Raw genomic sequence first — 20,570 nt, 5'->3', positions numbered from 1 at the left:
TCACTGTCAACATCCTACCTGAACATTAGACAGTGATTAATACTCCCATTCAAATGTGGGTTTTGTCACTTTTAAGAAAGGTTGTAAATTTCCATGAGCTCTGAATTTTCAGCAGTTCCTGTAATTTTCAAGTGATTAATACAGGCATTCAACAAGGAGAAGTTTCAAGCATTAAAGAGTTAAAAGTACATTTCAGTAAAACTTCAGGGAACACTCTCGTTGCTGCCTGGTTCCTTGCTGGCTCATTCAGAAAAACTGATGTTACATTATGCATTAACATTTGTAAGTGTCATCTACATGAAAATTTTAGTTAATTCCATTTTTTAAATTGTGGTTAGTGAAACTTATGGTTTTACAGACAAAATGGGTAACCATGGGAAGATACTTAAAACTTGCTTCTTTTGGTAGACTGTGGGACTTGTTGGCCGTCCAGCACTTACTGACCAGATATGTTTCCTGATTTAAAGAAACTGGCTGTGTGATTATGTCAGTCTCACCACCTAAGTATTGCAAGACTCGAGTCTCAGTGATTTCTCTTTAAAATGCAAAAAGCATTGAAAAACCGAAGGGCTGCAGTTCTTTTGTGCTGCCGGCGTGGAGGCAGGGACGCCTGTTAGCTGGGGCAGCTCTGCCACCTGCAGCTCAGCGCCGGCAGGACCGCAGCGCCTTCACCAACAGCCCCACAACCTTCCTTCCCTGCTGCAAATGGAAAAAATCTCGTGGAGACAGGAGATTTCACTGAAGACGGTAATTGCTAATTAAATTAGCAATAGAATACATAAGCTTATGGTATGCAAAAGTAAGGTGAAAGAGAGCTTTCACATCGGTCTTTCTGCTAAATCTTCACTGCTACCAGAATGAGTGTCTGTTCTCGGAATAGAATAAAAACCCACGATTAGAACAAAAATCAGAAGGCTAAAACTATCCTTGGTGTGACTGGACTGATCTCAGAGCTGAATACGGCCCCCTTACTGATGAAGACTGGCTTGGGCTCTGTTGATAACTGAAGTATTACAGGAAATTATGTGTGGACCCATATTCTCAGAACCCTCTAGCCCCTGTCTGCAGTGCCTCCAGTATCTCCTCATATAACTCCCTTCTTAAAACACACTGGGTTTTGAAACTTATAAATGCTAGTCTTCTCCTCTAAAATAAAAAGTCATTAAAAAATCAAATCCTTCCAGATGTGTTTTACTAACACCAAAAAAAAGAAAAAAAAAAGTGTTTGATTATGTTCTGTACTTTCACCTCCCTGAGCCCCAAGGATATAACATCACCATTTTGTCAAGTTGGATCCAAGCCCTGTAACTGATGAATTGTCCATAGGATCCGTATAGAACCCTAGGAAAATCAGAAAATCACTGTCACTCTATGTAGTAACAAAAAGTGTGCATTGGGCACCCACAAGTACAGGCTTCTCATGCCAAAGACTTCTCTCTCTGTGAAGTGCTGTGTTCATCTCTATCGCTGTCTCCTCCTTGCAGCTATGGCAGTGAAACAGCAATTTCTGATTCTGAGTAATGGTCAGACATCATAGCAATGAGCTCAAATAAGAAAAGATGGCTGGAAACGAATTCTAATAATATTGGGATACTAAGCATCATGTGGAGTTCTTTCAGCAGATTTTAGTAGTGCAGAGGGGAAATATCTAATCTCCTATGATACACGTTGTTCCAAATATGCTTTAAAGGCTAAAAGAAACATAAATTTTCTTTGAATTTTGGGCCTTGTTCAATTGCCCGTGGGATTAAGACGTGTTCTAGTGCCTGAAACATCCAGGTCTTCTGGGACAGCAAGAGTGACCTGGTGGATCAGATTCTGCATCACCTAGGACATTTCATCTGGCACTAAACACCTGCGGGCAAATGAGTCCCACCTTTAGTGTTGCCTAAGCGTGGAGATTGGAAATATCTAATTGTGTCTTGTGAAGCATTACCATGAAAATTTCTGCATTCCTAGGAATGTAGAAATTATTTCTGTAATCATACATCATCACTGCACTAAATTCTTGAAGTCTTTAGGGTATTTTCCTGGGTGACTGATTTCAAGCTGCAAAGAAGTTCCTTGTAGAAGAGATTGGTTTTGTTGGTGTTCCAAATATTATAAATATAGTACTACAGTAAAGACTTGTATGTTTTGGTATTATCCAATGCTTAAAAAAAAACGTTAAAATGGATGTTTTGAAGAAATCTCACAGAGTGAGACAAGGTGATCTGTGGGGATTAGGCAGTTTAAAATTCAGGCTTCTTCTATATGCCAATGAATGTAGGAGTTTAAAACATGTTGTTAGCTTTGTTTCAGATGTCACTCTGTAAAATAATGCAGTTAACCCAGCCTGCCATTTAGCCTGCTCAGTAGTAGTTGAAGATAGCAGGTGGTTTTGGCCAACTAAGCTCTTAAATGCACCTTGTCCCCACATTTTTAATCTTGCTTTTTGCATAAACCAAGCTCAGTGGCAAGTTACTCAGCCTTAAAATAATTGAAGCACGATCTTTTCCTCTTTCAAGGATTTGGTTTTGAGTCACTTTAGATTTCAAGTAGGTTTCAAAGGTCACTGAAAAAGACTGTGAGATTTAATATCAATCATTGTTAATCCAGATCATTTAACACTTGTGCCAAATTCACATGAGCTAGATGCATTTAAAACTATAGAGTGCAAGACCCTCCTATTACTCAGGCATCCAAAGCTGACCTTACAGTTTGCAGACTTTAGAGGGAGAAAATGTTAGTGAACTCCCCCAAACCAGAAGAGAAATTCACAAGAGTCCATACAGCTCCCAAATATCCAGAAGATGAGACTGTCCCATGTCCTAGTGTAAGTCCCTCTGTGCTCATATTTTGACTCTGTGCATGTGAGGTCAGTCAGACATTTCTACATTTTGGGTCTGTAACCCATTTTGTCTTGTGTGTGAAGTGAAAGAGATTATAGACAGGACTAGCAATGAAGATATCTACAGGTGGCAGGGACAGCATAGTTTTCAGTGCACATTACAGTTAGAGCACAATAGAAAATATCTTTGCCAAGATGATAAAGAAACATTCTCTTTGTTGCCAATAGTAAATATATAGGGAGGAGTCAATGTGTCATGAATAAAGTGTCCCTAAGGAAATCTTGGAAGACCCGATGTGTATATTTACAGATTTTTAGTCCCAGCAGCAGTAGAGCTGTGTGAATCTCGTGCTCTGCCCAGGGTAACTAGTTTGTTCAGAATTATCCAGCTATCTGCTTATAATGAGAAAATTTAGGCAGCCATGCCAGAAACCCAGACTTCTGAGAACCAAAACAATGGTGTCCATGCTATCATGAATCTCTCTCTTTCTCTCTCACATACACACACACACACACACACACACACACACGCACAAAACCTGAGCAAGTGTCTGCTGGTTTCAGAATAAATTGAATAAGATCTCAAAATACAACAGATCTTTCACAGCATAAACATATTTTAAGACCTGATGCTCTTAATTTTTGTTAGAATATTGAGCTAGAGGAAAATCTGAGCCCAAAGTGACAGCAAAGATCTGATAGCAGCTCTCTGAATATTACATTATCTTGTAGATATCTATCTACAAAAAATATGCAAAAAACTCTATGTAAGAAAAAAGTCAATGAGGCAACTGCAGATTCAATTTCTGCAACTGGAAAAAAATAATTTCTCATACTGTAGCTCTTCATTCTCCCTGCTGCTTTATGTTATTTCTCTTTTAACTGCTGTTAATGAAAGGCTCATCAAATGGCAGTGCCAATACAGAGTAATATTTAAATGCTGAATTAGTCTCTTAGTCCTCATGGCAGCTCCCTTTCAGCTTTTTTTCCTGCATACTTTGCATCTCCATTTATATGGACGAGAGTGGGGTGCACACGGGCAGAATGGAGCAAACATTGATCAGCTCTGCAGCACAGAGAGAAGAATTTGTGTCCTGTCTTATGTATTTGTAAAAGCATGAAGGGAAAACATCTCCTCCTGAACTAAATCTTAGATGCTCCTTCAGCAGAACTTGTTAAAATTAAGTAAATAACTAAAAAAAAAGACTTGGCCTAAGTTATGCCTTTCTAGGGTTGCCATTCTAACTTCTGATAACTCGATCAACTTACTTTCACTGTTGGTTAAAAAAAAACCCTGCCCCTGCTTCTAAATGCAGTTCTGCTTTGAAAAGTGACTAAAAATGGCATGCAAAGTCCATTTTTATTCTGTGCCAGATACTTCTTTCTCATATGTGCTCAGTAAGTAGAGTGCCTTTACCTTACATGTGCCAACCCTGCAAACTTCTCGTGGAACCTATGGGTCAACCTGGATTTTTTTTTTTCTCATGTAGGATGACTGAAAACCAAGGATCCTGCAAGCAAGAGTAACCTCTCAATTATATGTGTGCAGTTCTGTATTCTTCTGTGGTTTTTCATGAGGTTTAAATGACTGGAAATGATCTGTGGTGATAAATAGGAGAGAAGAGAAACCAGCTCAGGGTTCTTTATGCTCTAAAAAAAGCAGTGAACAGTGATTTTAATTATTAAGTGAACAGATAGAAAATATATAAGACGATTTAAAAAAGAGAAGTGCTTGCTTGAAATTCCATTTGTTTTCAGAAATCTCCACCTTATACATGCAGCATTCAAGCAGACAAGGAAAATAAAACACTTTTCTTTGTTCTCGGATGTGACATTCATGTCATAGGAAGAGAATGTATAGTCCTCATAACACAAAAAACCCTCCAAAATTATCTGAATTATTTTGGGTGCAATAGGAAGATGAAAGATCATTTATGAGAAGTCCTCTTTCTGGAGTGCAGCAGGTCAGAAGAACATTGTGTGTACATTTTGCTGTGTGGGGATGATAACCCACTATGGGCATTTTATTATTTATTAATTATTCGTTGCAGATTTAGCAATCAAGCATGAACATCTCCTAGTCTTCTGAAATCTCTGTAGCCTGAAAGACCAGAGATGAAGTTTATCTGATATATCTAAAAAATACTTAAGATAGCAAATAGTGAGCAAAAGTTTCCCCAATTCAGAGTTTTATCCTGCAATTCCAGTGCAGGTTAAATTGAACTTTACAGTCATACTCAGTTAGCAAGAGTAAAAAAAAAAAAAAAGCAGCAATATGATTTCCAGTTATGTAAATACAGATCAACTTGTGCTTTGCTTGGATGAAATTGTTCGATTCTGATTTTTTCTTCCAGTTGTGTGTAATACTGGAGCCAATGCAGGAACTGATGTCAAGACATAAAACTTACAATCTAAGTCCTCGAGACTGCTTGAAGACTTGCTTATTTCAAAAATGGCAGAGAATGGTGGCCCCACCAGGTATGTTTCATTTCCAGTATTCCACTTATTTTACAGTAAGTTTAATGGAGAAACAATAGGAAAATTTACTTCTAAAGGAAAGTAATTAGCACTGCTCCAAAAGCAAGCCTGAAAATTATTCTGATGTTTTATGATTTGTCTGACACAACTGATTTATAGATGTGCACATTCAGATGGTTTCACTATGACTGGGATATAATTTAGTACAAAAAAATGTGTAGATGGAATGCAAAATGCCTACTGGCTCCATTAGAATTCATCGTTTATGTAATCCAGCTTCCTGCTGTGACTCTGAAATTACAGCTACAATTCATAATTAATTGTCTTTGAGACTAATATAAAGTTATTTACAGGCCTGAACCTAATCTCCTTCTTCTTACACCTCAAAATAGTAATAATTTTCTCTTTTTTTCAGATTATAAAGGTTTGTGTATCTAAGACTATTCGCACGGGTGCTCAGGTCAAATTTTGAGAAGTACAATTGCCCCTCTGTTCTTTGCCAGTTTAAGCAAAGCTGTGGTAATTGTCCTGTTTTGGCCTGAGTTTTGAAGGTTTGCAGGGAAATGGCATTCAGCAGTGCTCTCTGGGGAGTGGCTGATTTAAAGGTGAAGGCCACAGTCAGAGGCACAAGGAGCTTAAATGGTAGTTGTTTGTGTGCTCAGCAGTAGGGTAGAGAGCTACCTCAGCCTTTCTCTCTGGCTGGGCCAGTTGAGGCTGTACCCTACATCAGAGTAAGACCTGGATTTTTGTTTAGCACTGTTGCTTGCTGTGTCACCTTCAGCAAGTTACACAGTCACTTTGAGCACCGTAACAGTTCTCATGATACTCCCATTGGTAAAACACTTTCAAGTGTCTTTATAGATGATGGTGGGACAATAAGCTTTGGTAATCCATTACACAAAATTGAAAGCAGATTCCATTGGTTTGGGTCCAAATATCATTCTATGGTTTATATGTTAAATCTGCTACTACTAGTATTTAACTAGGAAATTTAAAACTAGATGAAAAAATATTCTAGCACTTCTGCTTATGGATCATTTTAGTTCATGCTTTACAGTGTCTGCCATTTGCTTTCCTTCTTATCATTTTATTGCAGCAGAACCCACAAGACAACCGACCACCAAACGGAGAAAAAGGAAAAACTCTACCAGCAGCACTTCCAACAGTAGTGCTGGGAACAATGCAAATAGTACCAACAGCAAGAAAAAGTCAGCTGCTGCAAACCTGAGTCTATCAAGTCAGGTACCTGTAAGTCTCGCTTTCCTTTTAGGCCTGAATCACTTACGGTGCTTTTATTCTTTCCTTACACTGTAAAGAAGGTGCATTCTTGAGCCAAAACTGTCACAAGCAAAAGGCAATCTTGCACAGCGTGCTGTGGAAGCTGGGGAATTAGTGAAGAGATGTGAAGGAACTGTTCTGCAGTGCAGCTTTAACAAAGGACCCTCAAACCCAGGTGTCCTGAGGATCAGATATGATTTTTTAAAGGCCTGGGCCAGCTCCTCTTCTTTTCAATGGGAGTCCTTCCACTAGTGGTGGGACTAGATTGGGCCTCGTGTTTTTAGATATAGCAAGAGCCTTGCAGACTTCTGTCTGCTAGGTGCTAAGTGAGGATGTGTCCCTGTGGTGCAGGGCAGTCATACCTGAGGAATCTGCTGGTCTCTCTACTTTAGTACCTTATTTCTAATTGGTGCCAGGTTCAGATGCTGAACAGGAACAGGTTATGAATTAACTTACCTGAAAGGGTTATCTCTTTTTCCAACCACTCCACTTGCAGAGGGTAGATCCCTTGGAATATGGCTCTCAGCTTATGAGCCCTGATAGCTCTAACTGTTGAAATCCTAATTGTATAGGGAGACACCGAGTCATTTCCAGAGGAGTAGCTGTACCCGCACTAATAATGTCACGTTTACTGCCTTATTCACAATATAGGGGTAATCAGTCCCCAAATTGCAACAAAGTGTGCTTTAGTCAATAAGGAGATAGCTTATGCATTTTAAAGCTTGTGAAATTAATTTCATATTATAGGAAACATAAAGTCATACCATGGGAATAACATGCAGGCATTTTTATTGGATTTCTGATCAGCAGATAGGAAAGGACTAGGTCTCCTCTGAAACCTGACAAAGAATATAGGCCTTTTGTTAGCACAGAGCAGACACTTCCTAGGAAGCTTGAATACCCAGATAAAAAAAGTAGACTAACATCAGTGAAATGAAATGAAGATTTTTTTGTTTAGCAACTGATTCAGCAATCCACTAGTTTACAGAAGCTTTGGGCTTCAGTACATTAAACTCATATTTCCTCCTTGTCATATTAACATTTTCACATGACTCGCATCCCCAGAGACAGATTCTTTCCCTAATATAGGCATCTCTGTGTTTTTCTGGCAGCACAAAACAGTTAGAAGCCAGCTACCTGCTCCCCTGGTGACAGGGACCACTCTGACTCACTGACAACATCTGCTACAAAACTGCTTGGATCAATATTCAAACATATTTAAGAAAAAACCAGCAACTAAGTGCAAAACTGAGCAACCGTTTAGTTCCCTGCTGTCTCCCAAGTTTAAAAGACAATAAAATCACTTTATCTCAGCTACTTCCTGCTCTGAGTTCAGTTCAGTAAGACCAGAATCTGATCCCCTGCCACTCTTCATCCTGCCCCTCCCTGGAGAGACAACTTTTGTTGGCTTCAGTGGTAGCCATGTGTACTTGTGTGTATGAGTATAATTAAGCCCTCTGATAGTTACCTGTCACTCCTGCTGATATCGAAGCTGACTTCAGGTACTGAAAGGCTACTCCTGACAGATGAAGTAGTCAAGGCTGCTCTTCCTGATGGAGATGATACCTGAGCATCTGAGACACACTGGTGAAGTTTATCATGGTATGAGGGATGGATTTTTAGCCTTCATTTACTTTCAGGATGTTGCATAGTCAATGTTTTTCAATATTCTTTTCTTTCTGTACCAGAGTAGCAAAATGGTCCAAACTCTTTCCTATGGAGGATCAGGTTCCATTTTAGGACACTTCTTTTCCATCTGCAAAGGGGAAATGCTTAGCTGTTTGATTTGACATACTAACAGCTCTTTCTATCTTCCCCACAGCAAAGATAGCAAACCAGATGGAATTGATGGTTGGGCCACCCTGTAGAGTAGACAGAACTCGAAATAATTTTAGCAGTAGGATATTTTGGTGCAAAACTATTCGATGCTTTTCAGCTTAATAGAGAGCTGTTATCACATTTCTTCAAAATTATGCATTCTTTGAAGTGGACATTATTACAGGCATACCACTGCTTTCTGAAGTTATCTGCAGGTAGCAGTAACTTGCTTTCTGTTTCTTTCCCGTAACTGTACCTTGAAGTGTATCATTTAGTAGTAAATGTTTGGTTTCCCTTATGCAATAGAAGACGAGATCCTTGAACACAATTTGGCAGTTTTCAACCCATTAAAAGCTTCATTTGGCCATACAGCTTTTTGTGACTGTCTTGCTCAGTATAAGAAACCTCAAAACCCTACTGAAATAATTCATTTTCAGTGTTAAAAGGATTTCCCTCCTCCTTATTAGAGAAGAGGAATGGAATCACTGCATCTTCTATCCAGATGACTCACATAACCAGACCTAGTTTTTCTCATCTTCCACTCTAGAGAACCCTGAAAATGGGCTCATATCCACATCAAATCTGAACTAATATGAGGTCCAGCTTTTTCTTTTTCTCCAATGATTTCTTCTCAGCCAGCAAAGTCAGTCTCTCCACCATAGTCATATCTAATTACAAATTTCCTGTCACTTTTACACTTCTGTGTTGTTTTCTCTCTGATACTAAAATAATCCTGTTTAGACAATGTTTTCTTAGCTTCTATTCTATGTAATCTTGGTTTAGAACATTCATAATTATTTAGTTTTGCTCCTACAGTAATGCTTTGTACACTCTGGCAAATGTGTGAACTTACCATTCAGCTCATCCACACCTCATTCACATCATTAACTTCTGTTTTTTTAATGAGGTCTTCATGCCTGGAGAGGCAAGTGTCATGTTCAGGGTAGTGTCCAGAAAACAGCTGAAGTACCAGCAGCTGTGGCAAAGCTTGAAACTTCTCAGAGTTTTGTCATTTTCCCCACAGCCCCTTCCAGCTCTTCAGATAAATACATTGGGCTGAGCCAACCTTGATTAATGAGAGGGAATGGTACTTGTCACATACACATTCTTCTAGTTGGAGGAGGAGGATGTGCCATTTCTTCTACCTGCATTATTTGTTGATCATTTCTTCAGGCAGGGACAGTGCTGACAGTACAGAGCCAAGCCCAGAAAGTGAAATGATGTGGTTGTATTTCCATGCATGGGTCAGGTTGGCACTGCACCCTGATGCTCGGTTGGTGAAGCCTAATCAATCAGTATCATTTGTGCTCTTTGTGTTGCTTTAAATTGATTAGCACTTTCACAGCACTGACACATTCTGATACATCTTTAATAACACAGTCTTTAAAAGCGTCTTAAGGGTCTCTGCCAGTGGGTGGGTATGCATCTTCCCTCTCATCAGTAATTTGAAAAGGTTCAGTCTTAGTCCGTTCTTTTGTCTCTAACTATTGTTTATACTTTCTAAACTGTGGTAAATAAAATACAAAGTCTTGCCCTTTTGACAGTTGCACTCTACTGCACCCATTTTCCCTTATGATGGGGGGAAAAACATTGATTTTTGTGATTTTGTTAGGTCTCAACCTACTGATTGCACACTCATCTCTTGTCAACATAACTCTTGTGGCCCAAGTCCCATGTTTAATATCTTTTCTACATATTCCATATTTCCTACATATTTCCCACATTCTTAAAACAAATGTAGTTAGCCAGTGTGCTTCATTACTGCACCACACAACTCATACCTAGGTTGGCTCATTGCTTGTCCAGTGATGCTTTTGACCTGAATCCTGTAGGTGCTGAGGCAACACACTGTAGTGTGCTGAAAGTAGAACTCAATCCCACTGAAGTCACTCCAATAGCACAAACACAGAAACATTTTTCTCACCAGAAGTTTTCTTTTCTCAAACCCTCATAGGTGCAGGCTCAGTACTTCATTGGCAGGGTTTAGTGCATAAAGAAAACTGACAGAACAGGGACTGAGAAGCTGTAGTTCACTCAGGTGCCTTAGCCTCAGCAGGTGCCAGTAATTTAAACTAGTTTTGGGTTTATTCATGTTCTTAATCACACCTGATCTTTGGAAGAAACATTAGCCCCCTGAGCAGAAACTGGAGTTACCAGTTTCCTCTTTTCTCTAAACAAAGATGGGCAAACTCCTCCTGCAAGATTCATAGAAAACCTTTCTAATGTCAGACTTCTATGATTCAAATAAATTAGTTATCTAATTTGGGTGTGCCATTGCCTTATCACTTGCACAGCACTAATCATTTCCTCTGATATTTGAAGCAAGCTGCAGTGTTTTCCCAAGTCTTTGCTCAGTTTTCAAGCCTCTTTACTGGCTAAAATCATAATCCTTAGCATTTTTCATTCTCTTCTGTTTCAAATAAAACTTTCTTGCAAGTCCAGGCTCCTGTACTGTAGAATAGTGACTTGTTCACTGTGATCTGTGGATTACAAGTATATGCAAGATCATCAGAAGGGTGTATATACCCATCATCAAATAAATATCACTTTCTGTTAAGTTTAATAAAAACAGGGCACACTGATCCATTTTCATATATTTGAAATTTGACAGCAATGCAGAACTCTCACAAACTGTAAGAACCATTGCTCCAGGCTGCTCCAAGTCATCAGCACAGAAATTAATAGTTGGATTTTGCTTTCATTTACTAATGAAGATTCTATTGAGTGTAGTGTTGTAACCATGAATCCAGTGAAATATCATTTGGGTTGGAAAGAATAAAGCACCACTAAATGCCACTAAGTAAATCAAACGTTCTTTGTTGCATCCAGAGCCATAATTAGAACCTCCTTGCACTCTTTAAGCAAGTTACATACCTCAGTAATCTCTCTTTCTCTTTGTAGTTCTCTGTAAGCTCCTCAGAAACCAAATCCATAAAAAAACCTGCTAATGTGGAAGGGAGCAATACAATTTCTTATGTGTTTCAGAAACAGAGGGTAGGTTTAGGTGGTTTGTAACGGATGTTGTAGAACCAGAACTACAGTTCCAAGGCCAGAGATTAGTGTCAGAAATTATCCCATGTCTCAGAACTGTGCAATTCAGAATCCAAGATTTAGTCATAAGGAGATGAGAGAGAATAAATTGGTTTACAGTTTCTGCACTTTAGGAAAAAATATTCCAAACAAGACCAGAATGTCAAGTTAACAGGGAGGATTATGATGAGATGTGAAAGATTTTCCTCTAGAAAGTGTTTACTCTGAAGCCTAATTAAAATGTCAGTTCTGTTTCTATAGATCATTTCAACACCATCGTCAGTCTGATGTTTTTGTAGTGGAAGCAGTGAACATGATGTGTATGGGCAGCATTGGGTCTCTCAGTGATTAATAATTTTTTGTGGTAAGGAGCTAAGAAGTCAGTTATTAAAATAATCACCACTAACACAATTCCATAAGAAGGAAAGCAGGAGGAGGTACCCTTCTTCTTTTGACTTAGCACTAGAGGTACGTGAGCTGCTAGAACTAGTGCAACTTGCAGTCCTTGGAGTATGACACGTGCTTGAACAATATATTTGCTAGTGTTGGGCATTTTTAGTTATCTCAGGCTTGTGAAGCACCGTTCATCTACTTCTGAGGACTGTGACACCTGAACTATGAACTAATCACTGTAACACACTGGGCGGGGCTACGTATTAACAGGAGCAAAGATAGCAGGCGTAGGGATGGGGAATTTTATATGGCCCACCAGACTTCTTTACCTCCAGACTTCACTAATACATTGTTTAGGTACAGGGTGATAAACTAAAAGAGTTTAGTTACATAACTGGGCAGAGCAGAGCTAAATTTTGAATCTTGGTATAAAAAAAGATGAAGCCTGAGAAGCGACCGGTCTGTTAAATAGAAGTGCTTGTATTTGAGTTGTGTATGAAGTGACCTCTGTGTGTAGTTGTTATGCATCAATTTAAGTTTGGATGGCAACTAGGGTTATTTCAGGATGAAAGGTATGATATACATGAAAGCTGCTTTTGTGGTTATATTATAAAATAATACATTTCTATCACACAATGTAAAACAACCACTGCTTTATTTATAGTGCTTCACTGCAACCATATTTTACTATCATGAGACATTCCTTGACCAAAAATATTGTTTCTAATCACAGAGTAAATTAATAAGATTGAGTGACTACAGTCTAAATCTTTTTTAAACTAATCTAGTCAAATATGTGCTACCATAACTAGGCCATAGCAGTGTGTGCTGCCGTGCAAGAGACTAGGGTTTAATTCTTGGATTCTGCTTCTCACTCCATGAGCAGGAGCTAGGAGCACTCCAGAGCTGCAGCCTCAACCCTGGGAGGGATGGAGCCTTGTGTCATTCAACAGCAGTGACCCCCACTGGCCAATTTAAGGAGAAGCATTGAGGGGCTCTAAAAGGAGTCACTTCCAGTCCTCCTCAGAGGTTGGTGGTCATTGCACGGGATCTAGTGAGTGGAGGTTCAATGGGGTGCACTTGGTGGGGTCTTCAGCTTTCAATCTAAGGAGCAGAATCCTCTGGGGAGGAAACAGCATGTGCGCTTCCTGAGACACTATTTTTGCCTGACATAAGTGGCAAGATTGTCAAGGTGTTTTTTTTTAAATGTCCTGTAACTAATGCTGTGATATCTATCTTTTAAATAGAATGAGGGAAAACTCCACTAACCTTAGTATAATTGTAGTTTAATTCCCAGAGAGAGAGAGAAAGAGACTCTTCATAGCATGGAGGGAAATAGAAATGCAAACTGCCCTCTCAGTGGATGTCATTATGCTAAAGGAATAATATTTGCAAAGAATCTGAGAAATTAGAGATGGAAGTAGTTACAAGGTAATTGAACATCTCCCCACTGATGCACAAATGTTTCCTACCACAGATTGAGATTTTTCCCAGCCCAGCATTAGGTGACCTGAGCAGCAAAGTTAGCACTGTGCCAGTGGGGTCATTAATCCTCAGTCTGCCATTATCAGTAACAGGAATTTTGTCTTAGCAGTGGGGATTACATTTTCGTTCGCTTAATATCATCATAGTACCCTAGTTTACATCTCCTCAGATTGGCCTAAAGTGATCATCTTCCTTTCAGCACTTGCAGTTGTTAAGCATATTTACCCCTCCCAATCATTTGGTGGATGTAATACATATTTAATTCTTTCATGTGGCCTCCCCAGCCAGCTGTTCTAGCCCCATAGTGATTTTTGATGCGCTTCTCTAAGTCTCATCCAAGTCACTGACCTCTTGCTGGTGTGGCAACAGGGAGAACTTGAGGCCTGTACTCAAAAGCATTGAAGTAAAACAAACTGTTGCCACCTCGGTCTGTGATTCTGTGTTTCAGCCACTCTGGTCTTTTTGCCTGCAATATCACACTGCACACCTCAAACCCAACCTGCTGTCCTCTGCCAGGTCTCTCTTGTCATTAATGCTCTCGCAATACAATGGGTCAGGTCTGGTTCAGCAGTGCACACTATATATTGTCTTGTTGTTTAGAGGGATGGAATAAATTAGAATAAACTTTTGCTTATGAACACCTTTGTCTTTAAAACTTCTATGTCTTAAAGCCATGTGTGAGTTTTACTTAACCAAATATTTTATGGATATACAGAGTAACAAAATATAGAAAGTGGAGAAGAAGTCATGTAACAGTTTCCATATACTCAAAAATTTTTTAAGTAGCATAGGCTGAAAATGTGATACAAAAATTCTTCTGTATCACGCCAGCCTTTGTTGAGGGATTTCAAAAAATAGTATAAACATTTAAAGGCAATAATTTGTGTTGTTCTGTGGTGAAGGAAGTACACATCTGATTAAAAAGAAACCTTATTAAATGCAAACGTGTCTTCTGTTTGCTTTTTACAAATGCTTTTACATTCAAAAGGAGGAACAGATACTTTAAAATATGAATCTGTTGTTCACTAGGATTCTTGGAAGGGCTTGTTAAATCAGCAGGAACGAAGCTAGACATCTGGAATTACTGCACTTTTACCAAGCACTAGCTGATGCCCTGACACCTGAGCTGCATGAAAAGATGCATCCCACATATTTCTTTAGCAGTTAGCACAGCAGCCTGATTCTTCATTGAACAGAGAGAACAAGAGAGCTCTCTGGCTTTGCACCTTTGCTTTCCAATCTCAAGTTTGCACCTTTCTATCCCGTGCTGCTTAGGTTTTTTGCAGCAAATCTGTGATGCACTGGAGTACAGTAGGCGGTTTACTTGTTTTCATGGAAGGACAATTTGTACTTAAAGCAGTGATTAGATGAATTCTGTCTTTCTTGCATGCTTTATTTCTGATGACTACCAGCTTCATCAGTGTAATTATAATTAGCACTCTTCATCTTGCTTTTACGGTACCAGCTGGACAGATTGGTCCTCTTACTGCACAGATTGGCGGCAGGGTTGCCTACATGGAGTTAGGTGACAGGCACCATGAAATAACAGATGGTAAATTCAGGGCTTGTTGGCAATCAGCAGGTTTTTGCTAATGACTTAATTAGCTATGCAAATTGTCAAATCAGTGTGAACATTGTTTTTATCGAAAACTTTACCTAAATTAATTACCATAATTAAGTAGCAGAATGTCAAGTATATTAGATGCGTAAAAGGGCTTGGCTGGCTATGGATTAGAGAGTTACCATCTTTATTAGAGTGTTGTGCTCCACATTTGAGAAGTCTGAGGATAAGAAATGCAGTTTGTTTTAAACTACTTCTAAAATACACATACCGCCAAGTTCCAACTGAGATGCACCCTGGTGCCTTTCCAAAGAAAATGGCTTAGGAAAGAATTACTGGATAAAGGCTAAATATTTCAAGGAGGAGTTTAAAGGCAGTTTCATAGCCTGCTTATTTGCTTAAAATCAGGCACATTTTTCAGTCTACCTGCTTTTCAGTTCTGGGGTTTCTGAGATCCAGAGCCACGAGCATGCAGCTAGAGAGATGTGTTACAGCTTTTCATTTAATTAGAAATAAAGTGTAAGCCTGTCTCCTGCTTCCTACTATGCAGGAACTTTTAACTCTGTTGTTCAAATATCACAAAGTTAAGCGATGCAAATTCTCTAACATAATTTTTTTAAGTTGATTTTTTCTCTCTCAAGGTTTCCATATAACAAATATTGGGTGCTGTTCACAGGATGTGATGGTGGTAGGAGAACCAACTCTGATGGGAGGCGAATTTGGGGATGAAGACGAAAGGCTTATCACTAGATTAGAGAACACACAGTATGATGCAGCAAATGGCATGGATGATGAAGAAGATTTCAACAATTCACCTGCACTGGGAAATAACAGCCCATGGAACAGCAAACCTCCTGCTAACCAGGAGACTAAATCTGAAAACCCCACACCACAAGCTTCCCAATAGGTTATCCTGCAGCCGTACCCACTGCAATGTATGTCAGTGGGTTATTAATTACTGTTTCACAGCATTCTTCAAAATAAAATTTAAAAGAAACACCTTTCAAATTATACAGTATCTATTTCTAAACTAAAGCTATCCAATTCTTTTTCATTAGGAAAAACTCTTGAATAAGCTTCCATATACATACCTTGGAAGCATTCTCATACAACATGATACTGGCACTGACCTCGATTAAAATAATTGGAAATGATACAGCATCTCATGAAAAATTTCTGACAGTGCATTTTATTGGAAGGGGTTGTTTTTTTCCTCATCAAACAATGGCCATATTTTAAAGTCATCAGTGCTCAGGATCTCATTAACGTAACTATGTAAAACTTTTTACAATTGTAATATATTTTCTGCTTTTCAACTTGCACCTGAAATTTCTTGTTTCAGAAAAAGATCAGCTTTTAAGGAAAAGTAATTTAAAGTAACTTTCGTTCTTTCTTTAACTTTTCTTCCATCAGTTAATCATATAAAGGATCCAGCATTTTTAATTTACATTTAGCTGATGCCAGTAGATACTCTATCCATCATTTAATAAAAATACTGAAACAAGAAATGTCTTTTTTTCATCGAAGACATGAGAAATATTTTTATGTGGAAAAAGACACCCAGTCCTATGAGAGTTTATGCTTTGTAAAATTGCTGTCGATCCAGATATTTTAAAGCCATGTAATCCATTAACTTTGTGGGCAGCTTAATAAATCTAAAACTTTTGTGTTTTTATTATTGTATCTGAGTTGGCTTTGTTGTTATTTCTTTTCATAGTATATTTCTTGTATAATATTTTTGTAAAGCCCTCATTTTTTGTTTTACTTTTCTTTTTTTTTTTTTTTTTTTAATTCCGGTGTATTTATGTGAAACTTTATAAAAGAAACTAATTTTTTTCATTTACATATTAATATGTTCAACTCATTATGTAAAGACACGGTGAGTCAGTGTGTTATATAATACAACTGTATTTTATGTATGCTTTGCCAATAAGTGTGCCAATAAACTGTGTTAACAAATGTGCTCTTATGCAGTGCATTTACAGTTCCTTGCATGCAAAATACACGTGCCCATGTGCAGAAGCACACACCAGGATTTTTTTGAAATAGTGTTTCACTGAATTTCAGTCTGTTTCCAGCAAAAGGGAAGGTCTGTAGTTGGGTGTGAATCACTCACAGCTCGATTTGGTTAGATGATCTTTTTCAACAATAACAATGTTCAACACCAGGCGTGGGTTACAGCTGGGAAAGCCAAGTGTGAGGGAGTGCAGGGCATCCAACCAGCACACCTCCATCCTGAACTTTGCATCTCTCACCTTTCAGGGCTAGGGCTTATCAGAAGAGGGATTTCCACTCTGCTGAATACTGTCTGATAGTTGTATGATAAGTCCCTCAGCTGGGACTGAGAGGATTTTAAAAATCCTCCTTCTTTCTTCCCTTTGCTATCATATCCATTGTTCACCGAGCAAGCGAAACCCCTGGAGTGGTGCAGCCCAGCCTGGAAAGCCCCTTGGCTGAGCCGGGAGGCACAGAGGGACATGCCTGCGTCCTGGGGCAGCTGGGAAGCTCTGCAAGGTGCACCCTGCAAGTGGCAAGCACAGGGAGAGCTGCCGACACAGAGATGCTGAGTCTACACAGTCCTGTCTTTTCTGCACGGGAGCGATGTTTTGCTCTTGCCTGAAACTGTACTTTTAGTATTACTGACATTATAAAAACAGCCACAGAACTTCTAGAGGGGTTTTTTGAGTGGCTGTACATATACCCTGAAGTCAATCTAGGGAAATCTATATATCCCAAAGATATACAGATATTTTTTAATCATGCTTTTGCTGGATGTGATTCTACCCAAAGAGTTTTGAAGCAACTGTTGCAGAAGGAGTAGGGGCAAAGCACCCTATGTGGCCGCTTGTTTCTTAGCGGAGACAGGTCCCTTCCTGCTCCAGGAACCAACCTTCCTTAAGCAAAATCCTTCTTCAATGAATTTTGGCACCTATGGTATGCCTTGCAGGAAGATAGCCTAAAAGACGCTCCACGCTCTAGAGCACAAAGGATATCAACTGTAGGGTAGAATTTAAATCTAACTAAATAACAATCGTGGATAACAATGCTGCTCCTTCATGACACTTGAAGAATGTAGGAAACTGTAGGTCTGTCATTCAGTGACTATATCAGTCCTGATTTTTCCATGTAAATAATTAAATTCACAATGTATCCCATTAAGGGATCTCTGGCTCCTATGTAACTGCTATAACATTACAATTATACACTGTAATTCTAACGTTCAAAAACACTAATCATTTATATTACATTTCCACAAGCACACTCTAAAAGGCGTTCCTTATTATTAATCTTTCAAGACTGGCACTACTATTTGAATTTTTAAAAGATTTATGATGTCATATTACTCCTGTTGTTTCAGTAAATAAACATAGGATCACTTGAAAAATGGGCAACAGACTCCTTGGAGTCCTGTCCTTGAATTAATCTGGAAGGACACTGTCTCCATATCTCCTCAAAAACCTTGTCTACAAGCTATCAATTCACCCTGTTGTGGTTCAGATGAATAACAGATGGAGCTAGCTGATTTTATTTATTCACTTATTTATTCATAAAAGAAATATCCAAAATGGGTCAGCTTGAGGAACTGGGTTGAGATGTACAGTAGCTGGACATGCAGTCTCCTTGGTGCTCCTTCCTTTGTCCTCTGGGCTGCTGCATGGGCTTTTCTTACCATATTTCAAATGACATGGTAAGCTCATCAAGACAGAGCCTCTGATCCCGTTTCTGATCCCAAGTGCTCATGTCCTGTCCTAAGGAACACTCCCCAACAGGTAGAGGATTAAAGTACAGTGATCACATCAACTAATGGATTTTTATGGCTTTTGGTTGGGGGTTGCAATTAAATGACACTGTGGCTTCTGTGTGCTCCATGAGTGTCTGGCACAGAGCAGTGGGAAAGGTGAATAAACACCACACGTGTAACCTGGTACAGGTATGGTAACAGGTATGGTAACAGGTCTGTGAGAGCTGAGGTTGCAGCCTGAAGAGTGAAAGCTTGAAACCAATGATTAATTTTACTGTAATCTAATCCCAACACCTACCAGAACGTTGTATCTCTCTTAGAATTTGGAAGGGAATAATGTTGTTGACACTTCCCTCTGGGGAGCCCTGCAGCTATTAAAAGGAGGAAGGAAACTTATCTCATGATGTTGAAATACTTTCAGAGAGAAAGCTCTTGTTTGTTTTAGCTAAATGGAGGGAAATACTGGCCCTGAGAAGTGCCCTCACAAATCAGAGGGAGGAAATTCCAGTTTACTTGGAAAAGCAGAATCACATAATTAGTAAAGTGAGTGAATATGAACACTGATAACCAAGCTGGTTGCTGTTATAAAAGACTTGAACCACGCAAGAGTCATAAGAACTCGTGGGTTTTGATTGTTCTTTGAATTGCTTTGTTTGGGGATTATTATTTTTTATGGGTCTTTGTTTAGCAAAGTCCCCTTCTCAGGCAATTTCCAACTCACATGAGTCATCAGCTGGTCTTACTGGCTGCCCCTCGTGAGAACATTTCAGTTCTTAAATCTCCTTCTTTCTCCCTTTCCACAACAAGCAAAAATAAGCAGTATTTGCAGCTTTGTAGTCTTTTCAGAAAGAAGGTGTCCTCAAGTTTCATCATCTCTGCATTGATATGTATGAATGTAATAATGTGGTAGGATAATTCAGTTTGGGAGGGACCTTGGGAGACATAACTAGTATTTGCATGCTTGCAGCATTGCAGGCCTCTGTGAAAGTTCTGACACATTTTTAACCTTGGTCCTGGGGAAAGTACTGCTCTCACACATCGGCAAAGTGTAACCAACTTGCATCCTTGGGGAACAAAGCAAGTACCCCGTACCAGAGAGCTACCAAGGATGATCAGTCTGAAAGTGTGCAGAAACACACAGGGGTCACACGGAGAGGAGACTACCAAAAGGGAAGGGAAATACTGAACATCACTGGATGTTCTCTAGCGCCAGGGTGGAGAGAGGTTCCTTATCCAGCTGTTGCTGCAAAACACCATTAATGGAATCTAAATCATAGAACAGACTAAATTTTGCAATTTCACGGCCTCCATGAAAATCCCATTTTAGCAAAGACAGGATGAAAGAGAAAACATGAATGATTGATACTGAAGAAAACCCAGTTTGTGTCTAATATATCCTGGAGAAACTGCTAATGGAAATTGAATAGTCCTGCAAATATTTCCTGAGACTGCAACTCTGATCAAGTAGCCCTACGGTGATATATTGCATGTCCAAATTAAAGCTGCCCTGGGGCACACGTAACCCCAGCAGCTGGTTTTATTGTGTAGGACTGGATGATTTGTATGTTTTTTCTAGCTTTTTGACAGCATATTTTTATACAAGGCTAAGGCCTGAATCTTCTGTATAAGAGAAGCTCCTGAATATTTAACATCCCATAGAACTGATGTTATTCCAACATACCATTATGTTCTATTAGGAAGCCTGGTGGTACCCCAGCATTTCAGAATGGCAGATGGTACCTTTAGATAGAAAGTCACTTATGGAAGTCTCTAAATTTATGGACCATGCTGGTACATTTCATGAGAAAATATGAATTTCCACTGAATGTTCACAGTATTAAAATCTGTTCTAATTTACCATGTTATTTTGACAGCAGCTAGTATCAGTTCTTTCAAAGGGAGAGGCTTTATTGGAAGCGGTGATGGAGCAATTTAACTGTAAAAGCATTTCTTCC

At 39.1% G+C, this 20,570-nt stretch overlaps 1 protein-coding gene across 9 annotated transcripts in view; it reads left to right on the top strand.

Moving 5' to 3' along the window:
- LDB2 (LIM domain binding 2) overlaps nt 1-16,836 on the top strand; it is a 217,620-nt gene extending 200,784 nt beyond the window's left edge. Inside the window, exons 6-8 of one of the 9 annotated variants that reach the window (XM_050338340.1) lie at nt 5,185-5,308; nt 6,408-6,550; nt 15,550-16,836. In XM_050338340.1, coding sequence (XP_050194297.1) covers nt 5,185-5,308; nt 6,408-6,550; nt 15,550-15,780 — 498 coding nt within the window. In that variant the 3' untranslated portion in view covers nt 15,781-16,836. Of the gene's footprint in view, nt 1-5,184; nt 5,309-6,404; nt 6,557-12,713; nt 12,857-15,514 lie in introns of those variants that run through there. The other 8 variants (XM_050338339.1, XM_050338337.1, XM_050338336.1 and 5 more) reach the window with 8 other exon arrangements.
- The last annotated feature ends 3,734 nt before the right edge of the window (nt 16,837-20,570 follow it).

The sequence above is a fragment of the Myiozetetes cayanensis genome, unplaced genomic scaffold (assembly GCF_022539395.1).
Source record: "Myiozetetes cayanensis isolate MyiCay16 unplaced genomic scaffold, myiCay2020 scf7, whole genome shotgun sequence".
NCBI classification, from domain to species: Eukaryota; Metazoa; Chordata; class Aves; order Passeriformes; family Tyrannidae; genus Myiozetetes; species Myiozetetes cayanensis.
This window is presented reverse-complemented; position numbering and strand designations above follow the sequence as displayed.